General features: G+C 35.4%; 1 protein-coding gene across 1 annotated transcript in view; it reads right to left on the reverse strand.

Annotated features, from left to right (window-relative positions):
• The window catches only part of LOC104617677 (thyroid receptor-interacting protein 11-like), a gene marked incomplete at its 5' end in the record, with an annotated part of 34632 nt that extends 19935 nt beyond the window's left edge, over window positions 1–14697 (reverse strand). Inside the window, 10 exon segments of the mRNA XM_010283058.1 lie at window positions 1–2874; window positions 3994–4197; window positions 4777–4817; window positions 5468–5833; window positions 7529–7694; window positions 8414–8482; window positions 9343–9618; window positions 10725–10835; window positions 11961–12037; window positions 14586–14697. The exon segment at window positions 1–2874 is cut by the window's left edge and continues 18 nt beyond it. Of these exon segments, the coding sequence (XP_010281360.1) occupies window positions 1–2874; window positions 3994–4197; window positions 4777–4817; window positions 5468–5833; window positions 7529–7694; window positions 8414–8482; window positions 9343–9618; window positions 10725–10835; window positions 11961–12037; window positions 14586–14697 (4296 nt within the window).
• Window positions 14698–14700: the final 3 nt, after the last annotated feature.

A 14700-nucleotide genomic window follows, 5' to 3' on the forward strand; every position in this document is an offset into this window, starting at 1 on the left:
TATTTTTTCATTTTCTTCTTTCAGCTTTCGAATATCCATTTCTAAAATTAAATTTCTTTCTTTAAGATTAGTCACAGCTTGCTTCAAAAGCTCATTTTCATTTTCTTTGTTACTAAGATTTTCACTCACAGAAAGTAACTGATCACTTTTAGATTTAATTAATATGTCTTTTTCCCTAAGCGATTTCTGTAAGACATCATGTTTTTCTTTGATCTGCCTCATCTCTGACTCAGTCCCTTCCTGACTCTTTCTTTCAATCTCTGATGCTGTAGCCACAGAATCAGATAATCGTTGATTGTTTTCCTGAAGAGTCCTAATAGTTGAATCTTTTTCTTGCAACTTTTTTTTCAGTTGTTCCAACTCCTTTTGAAGGAGCTTAGACTCATCACTGAGTACTTCAGGAGCACTATATTGAACACCTGAAAGCAGTGAAACAGTGGAAGATGTTGCCACAGATGGTGTTACCAGATCAAGTTTACTCAGGAGAAGATCCTTGGTGTTATGAAGTTGTCCTATGCTGTGTTGAACTTGTGCTAATTCCTGACTAAAACTTTTCAGCTTTTTCTCATTCTGTTCGTAACTCCGAATCAAGCCATTATAATCTACCTGCAACTTCAAGTTACTATCGCTTTCAACTGAAATTTGTGCTTGAAGCTTGTGTAACTCTTCTTGGAGGTGAGCTGACTCATGCTGCATGTTCTGAACCGTGGTTATTACCTGTTGCTTCCACTCTTCCATCTTCTTTACTTGCTGTTTTAGTTTATCACGTTCTTGTAAAAGTTCCTCAAACTGGTTACTGTTAACACCTCCTGACCCGTTATCAGCACCTGCACTGGATGTCTGCAAGACAGTCAATAAGGTTTGGCATTTTTGACTGAGAGCATCTATTTCGATATCTTTTTCTCGAATGATACGGGATAAATTCTGAATAGTTTCTCTAGACATGTCTTGACTGCTGTTTTCAGATCTATTCGATAACTTTTGATTATCTTCTTGCAACCTTACCAAAGCTGCTTCTTTAGCAGCAACCATATCCATGATATTACGATACTCTGTTTTTAACTGACTGTTTTCTCTTGTCTTTTCACTTAGAACTGCTAGTACTTGTTCTCTTTCCATAACATAAGCTTGCAGCTGCTGCTGAAGACAAAGAACATCCTGCCGGTAGGAAGCTGAAGAAACTCTAGCATTAAGAGCTTGTATTTCTAAATCCTTCTCTTGAATAATCCGAGTAAGTTTGCCAACTTCATCCTTAGACAACTGATCAATTTGCTGACTGAGAGAAACATTCTTTTCATTTAGAAGCTTAATCTCCATCTCCCGTTCTTTGATACCTTTTACCAGTCTTTCAATTTCAGCTTTAGATAAGTCATGTTTTTCATTTCCATTTTCTCCATTAAGAGTCTGAACTTTGGTTTCCTGAAAAAGATCACAGGCATCAGTCTGAATAATCTGTCTCTCTTTGTGCAGCTGAGTTTTAATTTGTTCAATTGTTTTCTGCAAATGTTTAATTTCCTCATCTTTCTCTAAAGAAAGTCTTTCATGTGTGACATTCATTTGCTCACACTGAAATTTAGACTCATCTATTTCCTTTCTTTGCTCCTGCAAAGACTGCTGAAGTTGCACTGTTGTTTGATTTTGATCTTCTATTGTTTTTTTGTGAACTTCTATTTCTTCTTCAAGATTATTCTTTATCACTTTTAACTGTGTTACCTCACTTTCAAGTTCAATAATAATATCTAGAGTTTTAGGCTCAACCACAGGCACAGATCTACTTTGCTGATCCTTAAGGCGTTCAATTTCTTCTTTCAAATGATTATTTTCTTCCTTCATCACTGCAAGACTTCTGTCTTTTTCCTCCAAGTTCTGTTTTAAGACATCCTGCTTTTTTGAAACTTTCATATATTCCTCGAGTTCCTGCTTCACGTGTAAGGCTTGATTTTTAAATTTTTCAATAAATACCTCTTTTTCTTTTATGAGTTCTGTCAATTGCTTTTGTCCTCCTAAGCTAGTAGTCAACATCTCTTTTGTTTCTTGATGGTCAATTTCCATCTGCTCAATGCTCCTTTTAAGTTCAGCAATCTTAAAGTCTTTCTCTTGATTGAGTTTAATTAGGTGCTCATGTTCAAGCTGCAATGCAGTGGTATCCATACTACGTGCATTTGATAATTCCTGAATAGTTTGCTTATACTTATGTGCTTGTTCCAGAAGCCTCTTTTCTGTCTGGTTTAATTCACTCTCTAACTGTCTTTTTTCCATTTTCAAAGCCTCCACAACAGTGTCTTTTTCCAAGTAAACTTTCTTTTTCTCAGAAATGGCATCACTTAACTCCTGTTTTAGCTCTTCAATGGCTGCTATCAACTTTCCATTTTCTGTTCTGAGATCAGACAGAGATTTCTCGAAGTCTTCACTTAGTTGTTTATTTTCTGAAATGTCATTCTGTAGTTTTGCAATTTCTACTTCTCTTTCTTTCAAAATCTGATCTTGACAAGTGTAGTTAGATTCCTCATTACTTTTTTCTGTTAACTTCACGGATATAGAAAGTTCCTCCTCTCTTTCTTTTAGTCTCTGCTGCAATTCTCCAATTTCTTCTTTATTATGCAAATTACAGTCTTGGGCTTTCCTTAATTGTTCCTGAAGATCTTTAATATTATCTTGAAGCTGCTGCTTACTTATATGCAAATCATTAAGCGCATATGAACACTGGCTTAGTTTTTCTTTCTGGCTATTTAACTCCTTAATAGTTTCCATCTTCTCAATTTGTAATTCTGATACTTTCTTTCTTTCACAATCTATGTCAAATTTCAGCTGTTTGATGATACAATCAGTTTCTGTGTGTTGTTTCGATAGTTGCTCTTTCAGTGTAATCATATGCTGAAATGAACACAAACAAGAATTCATTAGTAGAGGAGAACTAGCCAAACTACACATTTCATTGATTTTTATCCTCCAAACAATAAAAAAAAAATTGAGAGGAAACAAAAATGTTTCCTAGTTGCCAACTTAGGTTGGCAAGTAGTATCGACTAGTCCATGATAAATTAATTAAAACCAAATATCAAATAAGGATAGGTTACATTTTACTAAAAACAAGAACACCATCTCCCCCAAAAGAACCCTAACTATCTAAATCAAGAAACTAAAAGAGAATTACCTAAGAAAAAAAAAAACCCTGTCAGAATTTGTCAGAGCAGTTGAAATGGTTTTGCAGCGAACACTCATTACTTAAAAACAGGGAGGAACTAAATTTAAAATAACAAATTACAGTTTTGTTGTAAGTGTGTGCATATTTGTTTGAAGTGGATGCATATCTGTATGTTCTATTTTCAATTTCTTGTTTGAGCTTAAACACACTTGCTGGGATTCATTTCACAGGAAAACACTTTAAATGTTCAATTGCGTAAAGCAAACCAATATTGAAAACACGAGAACACATGGCTTGCAACTATACGTTTAACGGTCAAATAGATAGGACAGTGAGAAACAGGTATAATTCCATTTTGATTACATATAACCAGTGACCTTTTTCCTCCACAAATGCTTGTATTATGAAGAACTTGTAATAAAGTAACTTAATTATTCAACATAATTAAAAATAATGAAAGGAAAAGAAAATAAGTTTAAAAAAAATTCATGTTATGCATACTGTCATGAGATAGAAGTCAAAATATTAAGAGGATAAAAACTGTCAAAAGTCTTGCAAGGAAAAAAACCAAGTCACATTTAACAGGACTATGGAAAGTAACATCCCCTACGGATAGCTGACATGCTATATTATTTATTTGTCCATAACAAGGGGGGTTTCTTGCACTTCAGAGTTTCACACTGAGATGGTACATATGGCGAAAGAATGGTCCCAATATTCTTTTTAAGCTTCAGAGAATAACTTGTATTCCTTACTATTTGTGTTCAAAGATCAACTTAAAACACACACAAACACACAAATCTAAACATTTATTTTAGCAGTTCAATAATTAGCTGCAATATTTATTACCTGAGTAGCTTCTTGATTCTGCTTGTCTAGTTCTTCCAATTCCGATATTAAGGTTTCTCTTTCAGCAATACTTTCATTTAATTCATGTTTTTTCCATTCCAAATCTTGTCTTAGCTGACTCAATTCTGAATTCCGATCCTCAGTATACGCAGAAAGAATATTCTCATTTTTATGTTGTGCACTTGTCAGTTCCTTCTCAAGTCCCTCAAGTTAAAAAAAGAAAGTCTAAATATTACACTTTATCTTGCTGAAGTTATAAAGTGTTTGTATTTGAAATGGTTTCTTTTTTCCCTTCAGCAATTAAAAGCAAAGGTGTGTTCCAGAGAAACGGTATGTTCCACTGCTTAAATTCATCACTAAGATGGAACGTGGTATTATTAGAGCACTACATGGAAGGAGAGAGATATTTTACAACTGATAACAGTGTCAAAACCGAAATGTGCCAAAGTAGAAGAGATGAAAAATGACAAGTTTTACAGAATGTACTATTAATACTTTAAAAATGTATGTTAGAGCAGCCCAAGTAGCACTGGGATAGATGGAACTTCGTAGGTGGACCTTCTTTAGCAGAGTATGCTGTGGAGTTTGACAACTCAAAATGTATCAATTCTATCAATTCCACATGTAATTATAGAATTAATCCACAATTATTTCCTTGATTACAAGGTTATTTATGTAGAAGTGTGAATGCTCAAAAAAAATATAGTGCGAGAACATGTGTTTTCCATCAGTTACTATATTGTTATGAACTTTTTTGTTGGCTTAATTTAGAAATTGCTTTACCTGATTTAAACTTGAAAGTCTTGCTATTTCACTTTCTGCTTCTGTAACGGAAAGGAAAACAAAAAAATACATAGTTTTACTACTTTCCAAACAACAATTAAAACAAATCATTCTCCTACCTTGCCCCCATAGAACTCTGCTGCTAAGAAGAGAATAGTTTCTCAGTATTTTGTGATAAGCATCAGTGGTATAAAAGATTCACATGCACCATCAATGACCACCACAAAGTAGAGCATTACTTTGACAATTGAGGCCACATTAGGAGGAGTTTGGTACTACAGTGTATCAGTTATGCAATACATAAGAAATATATGTATGCAGAAAATCTTTTAACAGTCTGTTTCAGCGTTTCTTTAAGGAGACAATAACACCAACAGACTGCCTTTACAGACAAAAAGAGTACTTTTAGAATTTAAACAAACAACTTCTATTAAGGCTTACTTTTAAAGAAAAAAAAAAAAAACAAACAGTTGGCAGACGTGATTACTTACCTAATCGGGAACCCCTATAATAAAACACACTAGTCCTAATTATGTTTCTTAGCCTTACAACCCTTTTCTAAAGCAGCAACTTTTAAGAGAGACTTATTCTCATATTCAGTTCCAAGTTCTTAAAATAAATTCTGAACATTAAAAGTGGAAAACTTGTGAAGATGTACTAAAATGAAAAAAAAAAAAAATCATCTTTGTACCTGACAGTGCTTGCTGTAATCTGACAACATCTTCTGGTAGTGATGTCTCTGATTGGAGCTTTTTCTCCTGTTCTTTCAGGAGAGCATCTCGCTCTGCAACAGAACTTTGAAGCACACTAAAGTCACATTTAAGATTTTCATATTCTTGCATTATTTGGACTTTTTCTACCTTTGCCAACTCTTGCTCTTTCAGAAGAATCTTATTTTCTTCTTTGGCAGAAGACAATTTGTGATTTAATTTTCTTATTTCGTCCTCTAGGTCCTTTACAACCTGCAACTCATCTACTTCTCCTCCTTCTAGGCTCTGAGCATTGTTTTTCTGTTCACTAATTTCAGAATCATTCACAGCATCAGTGCTCACACCATCTAAAAAGCAAAAAAGATTGTTTGCAGTATTAACCAAAGCCAGGACTGTAGATCTTTTTCTTATAAGTCTCTTCTTCCACCCCTTCTCCTGACAGACAGAGTCTAAACAAAAGACATGACCATCACCAACAGAAAGCTTAAATAGATCTAACATTTGAAGCAGTGCTATACATATTGCTGGTTTGATAAGCAGTTTTTCAAATACTTACACATCCCTATCTTGAAATAATTTTAAAAGGTAAGTGTTGCAAGACATATATTGTTCACAATTTAATTAAGATATACTTGACCCCCATTTCTCTTGGTGGGAAGATGACAGAATATAATTTATCAGTATTTGGAATCCCTCAATTTTCTAAGAATAATTTATCAAACACCATCTAATTCAGCCTGATGCAAAATATATGTTTATAATTTAATTAATTAAATTTCAAAGGTTTGCTGATGGTTGTTTTAGAGAACAATTTGCTACAAATTAGTACATCATTTGCTAAATGATGCACAAAGATTTACACCTAAAGATCTTATTTTGCAGAATTGATGTTTTTACAGATCTACCACATTATCATGACATTCAGTTCTGTACAATCCTCAGAATAGAATTACATGTAAGTTATAGAGTATAAGAAGGCGTAATCAAAAATGTACAGGAAAAAAGTTAAATGAAAGCACACTGCTTGTGAATTCATTTCAGTGTAAGCTCTAACACCTCACCTAACCCCAGTCTGTATTAAATTATCAAACAGAACCAACAAAATAAAAATATAAAATACTCTAATTCTTCAAAAGCTGTGAGCAGTATTTATTTTACAGGTAACTTGTAATGCAAAAAGATACGCAATTCTTGTCTTTTCACTTCATTAAAATAGTCCTGCTGGTGTATATGCATGCAGTATATACAGTATGTGCAGTAAAAGACAGACTAAATCTTAACAGGCATCTGATTTTAAGAAATAAATGTCCTATCAGTACCACCTTAGAAATTAAGAGGATCTGAAAAATATCTCCCCTCTTTCCAAGAAGAATCTCCTTTCAAAAAGGAGAGTACACACTCTTCAGAAGTCTGAGTTTTTACAGATAATAAAATAGAGGCTTACAGGCAAATCTTACGTATTTGTGCAAAGAAGCCTCTAAAGGAAACCTAACTGAAATGACTATTTTTTATGGATTACAAAATACCTACAAGGCAATGAAAAGCTCCTTGTGAGAACTACTGAGCTTCTCCTACAATCTAGTCATGCCACAGACTAAGGCTGATCCTTACAGCAGTCTTTGAACTTTTATCAAGTAACCCAAACTGGCACATAATACTTCTCACCAAAATTATTTTTTGTGCTAACATGCTATAACATTTTCTTATCTTGAACTTTGTATGTCTCATCCACACCTATATTCAGTGTAAGTTAAAAAAAAACCAGGAAGTGTAGAATTTAGAGCACATTTGATATGTACAGAAAACGACTCTCTAGACTGATATAGGTCAGAAGATTAAATGCTGTCATTCCAGTGTCCAAGCTAACCACAGTGAATATAAGATACTAGAACACGCATGTATCTTAAACAAGAAGCTGAAATAAAGTTGAAATTCAAATTGTTAAACATCATGTATTTGATACACTGTTACATACATATTTGGTCCTTTAACCAAAATTCACTCTACATTAAATAAAAAAGAAGGCATCTGATAATAAAGACCTTGCTGTAACTGATTCTCAAGTTCTTCTATTCGCTCCTCATATTCACTCAGTTCTTCTCTGTGTCGACGACTTATCTCTACCAGCTTTTGTCTGTGTGCATCCTGCAATACCGAAAGTTCATGTTGATGTTCATCTATTTCTTGACTTAAATTCCGTTTGAGCTCCTAAAAATATCATCAGAGAAACAGAATGGTAAAATACAGTACAGAAGCTTAAGAAAGAAAAAATAAAGAAGGAAAAAAAGTTTTCCCTAGTAAAATTAAAGGATTTATTAAAGGATTTCTCACAAGAGAGATAAAGTTTCTTGGCTTTTGTTGGTTTAGGTTTTTTTTAAAGATGTTAAAAGACATTCCTTTTAAAATATGTTTACACAAACAGTATGCTCTACACAACAACAAATATTAAACCAATGTAGAGAGTTTACAACTCTTTCATAGGAAGTGAGTACACTAGGACATATTTCTAGTAACTTTCAAGAATGACATGCAAATCCATATTTTGCATCTTCAATGAAAAAAAGGCAAGATGTTTCTGAGAAGGCAGAAGAAATTATTTTGTGTATCTAAAATTCAGTCTCCTAAGTCATCAACAGCTTCTGAAAGTGATTTGCCCTTATAAATACTAATGTCATTCTTTTCAGCTTACATACTATATTCATCAGATCATATAAATATCCTTTCTCAGAATAACTGACTGTTTTTACATATAGCACAGCAACATTTCAGTCAGCAGTACAATTACATGCCCATGTGCATTTTTAATAGAGAAAATAAGTGCTAATGTTGTAAATACTTTAACTACATTCACAAGTCATGGGACCATATGCAAAACCATCAAGAATAAAGCATAAGAGAAGACAAGTTTGTCAAAGCTGTCATCTTACCTTAACAATATTTTGCAGTTTGCATATTTCACTTTGTTCAGCATCATTTGTCCCTTGCACTTTGGAAGACTGAGAAAAGAAAAATCACATATCCATGTGAAAATTGTGATAAATGTGTATTCTTCATGTAAGCGCTTCGTCTGTTGATACTCAAATGTAGAAAACAACAAAGTTAACATGAAGCAAAATTCAAACCTGCAGTAATTTTGATCAAAAAAGGTATTTTAATGGAAACATTTTAATTTTCTATGGATTTTTTTTAATGATTACATGCAAATGTGTAAAAGTTTGGGGTGGGGGGTGTTATTGCACCTAGTAGGACAACAAGGTTGCTTAATTTTACTTGAACATTTCCACATGGGAGAAGTATACTTCTGAAATCAGGCTATAGCTTGAAAAATGACGACTCACATCAACAACAGCTTTGAAAGTTTATATTCTTTCTTGTCTCAGCAAACCATGAATTACAACTGACATATCAAGGACTGAGAGAAAAGTAAAAACAGTATGCAAGTATCCCACTATCACTTTGAACAGTATTGTGCTGTGAATAAATAACCACTATCACAGCCAGGAAGAAGAAAAGTATTTTTGAATGGCTGCAAAAAAAATGAAACCCTGAAGTTGTATTCAATGCGAATGTTTATGAAACCCTTTTCCTAACTTCACAAATCATGCATAAAAGCATAATGAAAAAGCATTTGGAAGTTAGTCACTGAATGTGTCCCTAGTCATGTGACAGCAAGAAAATGACTAATGATCTAAAATTACCTAAATGATCATTATGTTTCAGCTCTTCCATTATATCATGTTGCTTCTAGACATTGTACAGCATGAACTTTCAAAAGACCCACTCCAAAAACACCAAATGTAATGAAAACACTAATTTAGAGGGAAGGGGGAGGGTAACAAAGACAGGAACCACTCACCAGTGCAATCTGCTTCCAGTGGTCAACCTCAGATTCAAGTCTAGAAACTTCATTGGACAATCTGTTTATTTCTTGTTGTGACCAGATTATATCTCCAAAATCCATGTCATCTCCTTCAAAACCTGAGGAATGTCTGACCACTGGAACATAGGAAGCTGATGTAGCGACTGGTGGCAAAACACCAACTCCTAACTGTGCTGACTGAGCAGCCGTCTGTACTTTCTGCAGTTGTTCCTGTAATGCATTCTGTCTAGCTTTTAGATGGCTGATTTCCACCTGAATATACAGAATAAAATGCATTGTTTCAATAAGAATAATATCAAAATACCCTCTACCCCTTGTGGCCTTATGAAATATGAACCAACCAAGTCCCACACAAATTACTGATCACTTTCACTAAAAAGTAAAGGAAAAAAAACCCTTGATGGAGAAAAGCAGTCTTAGCTGATATCTTACAAAGTATCTCATGCAAGGACACATATTATAAGTTTTAGTGGTTTTCAGTTAAGTAAAACTTCAGTAAAAGTGTTTGCTGATTTTTTCAGTAGCCAAGGCACCTAAGTACTATAGCAAGGTACAGGCTAACAGGTTGTACAAAAAATTTAAAGAGGGTATTCAGATATGAAAATTAAGCAATGTGATGTTTTCCCAACTATTTATATTACTTTTGATTTCTTTTATGCTTAACAACCCAATGTACTGAAAATTTACTTATTTACAATAAACTGCAATTAGCTGCATGCAATTTTCTCATAACAACTGTTATTGTCCTTAATAAGCAGAATTCTATACATCCCAAAATTCTGCTTCCTCTAGTTCCCACATGCATTTACATCTACAAAAAAGCAGAAATAAAATTCCTTTTCTGTAATTCTAGGCATACTGGCAACTTCCTTCATTTAAGAGGCTATGAAATCTCATGTTACACATTATAAAGCTGATGTTTCCATCAAAGGGACACTGCTCAAACTATGAAAGCTAGTTCTGCTCCCTTTAATTGTGTACATTAAGATAAATAATTATGATATCCACAGACAATATAACTGCTTCAACTAAGAATTTGCTCCTGTTGCCTTCCTTAAAGACAACTGAATCAGAAATATAAAGCAGTTTAAGTGTCCTTCCTCACAGTGATTCCAGAAACAACAGAAATTCTGATATATGCATGACATTCCCAGAGAGTTTTCTCATCTCAATTATCTCCTGGCAGCTCTGCTTATATTACATGATTCACGACACTCAGTGTCTGCATTAACAAACCAAGAAACCGTAACTGTGACCAATATCTCCACTGAAAGAGCACAGATACTATAACAACGAGATTAAACAGCATAATATGCAAGTTTATTTGACATACTCAAATATTTTACTCTGTATCCTACCTCTTTCTGCTGAAGCTGATTTCGGTACTCTATAGATAACTGCTTTATCTGAAGCTCTGCCGCTTCATGCTTTTCTTCTAAATCACTACAAACTTTTTTCAGTCTGTCGTTCTAGCAAAAACGAGAAATGAATGTTAGTAAATTTGGAACAGTACTTACAGAATTAGAAAAGCGTTAGTCTAATGAACATCACAGAATCTATTACTTCACTCAGAACACACAGTAACTTCCAAGTGTGAGCCCAAAAGTCACGTTCACGACCAAGCCATATTTTCATATGGCATGGACTCTAGCTCACTTTCAGAAAAAGGTCTGTGGTGGCCAGAGGTAAATGTCAACAAGAAAAATTCAGGGCTGAATTACATCTCAGCATGATCCACAGGTGGAATTTAAGGACAGCCACAGAGTTCAAATTGGAGCTAATACCCACACAAACCAGTATTCTCTCTCTAACACTGGCCAACAGCAGATGGCAAGAGTACAGGAAAAGGACAAGCAGGAACAGCTACTTCCCCAACATACTATCTTAACTTCTTAGTGCTCTTGAGGGCTGAAGACATACATCAAAGTTGTTGGTTTACAGCCATAAAGTCGCAAGACCAACAAGTCCTTTGTAAAAGTACACAAAGTCACTTTCCGCAAGGGCACATGGGACTTTTAAGCAGTTTTGAAAGAGCACGAGCATCTGTAGCTATGTCAAAATGACCATACGTAGGGCAACACCAACAGAGAACCGCACCAGGGAACACACACACACTCTACACTTGGAAGCTTGCTGCAAAAGACATGCTGTCCAGCCTAACCAGGCATTCTAGATCTGCTTTTATTTGTGGTCAAACATGAAATGCTATAAACCAATTTTAACTCTTTACCAGCTAAAATTTATGAAAACTTAAAAAGATTTTTGCATTTGCAAACTTTCTGCATTTGCAAGCTTTTCAGAGCCAAGTCTATTGCTGCAGTCCAAGTCCACGTGGTAGGTAGGAACAGTTGCAGGATGCAGCAGTTAGCAAAAAAATTAGAACTTGTACCACATGCATACTCCAATAGACAAATGTGCCCCCCTAACTGCAATGGGGGTTTGTCATCAAAAAAGAACACCACATTCTACCACCACCATCACCCTTGTTTCTAGATTTACTCAGGGACAAGCAACTGCAGTGCAATACTTCACCTTTACAAGAAACAAGTGTTATATATTGCTTTTAATTACAGTAGTATTCCAAAATTTCTTACTTCACACTTTTGTGCTGCATTAATATTTTCTAGTTCTCTGAGTCTACAATTGGACACGTGGAGTTCTGTTGCTGCATCTGAAAGAAAGTGGAAATTTAAATTTTTATTAAACTACTTTTAATCTGTTAAGAAGACATCAGTTAAGACCACAGTCATTAATAAGTATCTTACTTTAGACTGCTTCAATGTTCATTCCTCGGTAAATATCAAAAGCTGCTTTTATCAGAACAGTCAGAATTATTTTTCAGACAAGAGAGTCTTTCTGAATCCAATTTAGTTCTCTCTTATCTAGGCTTTAAGTCAGATCACAAAACTAACTTTTTAAGCCTTAAAAACGATTTAAGCTTTAAAATAAGGGAAATGAAAAGTTTTTACTTGACTATTTCATGTAACTGAATCTGTTTTTCATTTAGGACTTTGCTCCTGACATGACAGTTGGGCGCTCCTTAGTAATCTCATGTGAAGTTTCAAAACAAGAGTTAAGTTCTATAAAATACACACAAAAGTGACTAAATTTTCAGAAAAAATCCCAAACCCAACAAAACCCACAAAATAACCCACACAACAAAACACCAACCCTGCCCACCACATAAAGGCATAAAAACCCCTTACGACTCACTCTCTTTTACAAAGGTGACACGATCTACCATATCAGTTTATCTAATACAAAACCCACATAATTCTGTCCCTGGATACTCCTCCTTTCATGGCCAGCCTTCCTCAAATAGGCTATGTTTCCTTCTCCCATGTCCTACTTCTAATGGGCAGAAATACCACATTTCCTTTTATTAATGAGAAATAATCCTGAATTGACTATAAAGCAACCTTGACAATTTTTCAAAGTTTGAAATAAATATAATTTTCCAGTAAATTCTGTATTTCATTATGTCCTATGTGCTGTTTAAAACTGATGCAGCTCAAGTGCTGCAGAGGCAACAATGTACCCGTAAAAATTGCCAAACTGAAGTCCATAATCCACAAACACCATCTTCAGTTCAAATGGCCGTCAAAGCAGTGAATGTAAGCGATAATATAAGAAATGAGGAAACATTAGAAAATCAGGAAATTAAAAAAGGAATGTAAGGAACTGCCTGAAAAACGTACTTTAGGCCACACAGTATTTAAAGGTCTTTACAGAAGAGGACCTAGATGTCACTAGATTTTACACTCTCAATGCTAGTAACCCATAAAAACGTACTACTACGAAATTTTTAGGTAACAGAAGTTGTTCACAGCAGTATCTAGCAGTCAAGTACACCTGGAAGTAACTACTGAACATCAGCACATCTCTCTTGCACAAACTAAAGAACAAATGTGAATTGGAATCTCAATTTATCTTCTAGAAAGGCAAAACAAACGCACTAGATGACTACACAGTTTAGTAGCATAAAATAAGTTTCCAGACTAAACTAATATGGATTTTGGAATTTAAGACAATCTAAGCAAGTCTTTCAGAAATGTGAAAAAAAAAGAAGGTAACTGCAAAGTTACCAGAATAGATTTCTCTCTTCCAAGCATTTTACCTGTATACCAAAAAAACCCATCCATATGAGACCAGTAGTACCAGCTTGCCAACAAGATTTATATAATACTTTCAGAATGGTTCATAGTTGTGAAGTTGCAAACAAAGTAGAATTGTTTAATTTCACATTTAAGATGAGTATTCAGAAGTCTTACCTATTCTTTGTGGTTGCTATTTTTAACACTCTTTTGAGAATGCTCATTTATTCCAAGAAGTTACAGTTTCAAGATGGTAAACAATACTTGTGGTATTAACTTAGTGATATTTATTACCATGTTATACAATTGCTTTACTAGAAAAATCAAAAGTTTTCTTCAAAAACTGATAACAAAAAGGCATTACTAAAAGTATAAAGAAAGGACTATAGAATAAATTTACTATTACTTTATTGAATATATTACTCTGATGTCTTAAGCTTTTTTGGTTCAACTTTCTGTTTTAAATATAGTTAATCCCTATAAAGCAAGGGCCATGTTCTCCTACTTGGCTGTAGGAGAACGGCAGAACTCGACAGGTTTCTCTGGGCCCAACTGAAATATAAGTAACAAAAACATCAGAAACACTGGACCTTTGCCTGTGTTACACGTCAGACTTGGATCACGCCAGAGGCAAAAAAACCCTCTGTACTACTGCTACTCTGCAGTTTTAAGAAACCGCTCTAAAAGCGGCTAATTAAACGTAGTTTTAGATAAAACAAGTAAACAGAACGGAAGAGCAGCGTTGTGTGTTTTCGTTACCGATCAACACAACGCTTCACGCAATTCAGAAGCTTCCGAATAATAAACCTAGAAAAGGCTGCTATTACAGCCTAGAAATATGTTTATTCTCCAGACTCTGAGGTCACAGGGGCGGAATAAAAACGAATACGGAGCCAGCAAGGCGGGCAGCTCTCCCGAAGGGCATCCAGCCCCGGTTTAGCGGGACCCTGCAGCTCCCTCACAGTCGGGCGGCAGGTGCCGGCAGCACAGGCCGCGCTGCTGCGCATACTTGGGGAAAGCGGCGGCCCGAGGAAGGGCTCCCTGACGAAACCAGTCCTATCCTAGCAGGGCAGCCCCAGCAAGTACCGCCCCGCCCGCCCGGCCCGGCGCCTCAGCCCCCCTTACCGCCCACTTCCTCCGCGCCCTCCAGCAGGATGTCCTTGGTGAAGCTGGAGATCTGGCCGGTGAGCGAAGACAGGCTGCCCCCCACCTGTCCCAGGGACTGTCCCAGGGACTGACC

This window comes from Phaethon lepturus, unplaced genomic scaffold (assembly GCF_000687285.1).
Source record: "Phaethon lepturus isolate BGI_N335 unplaced genomic scaffold, ASM68728v1 scaffold10290, whole genome shotgun sequence".
Taxonomy (NCBI): Eukaryota; Metazoa; Chordata; class Aves; order Phaethontiformes; family Phaethontidae; genus Phaethon; species Phaethon lepturus.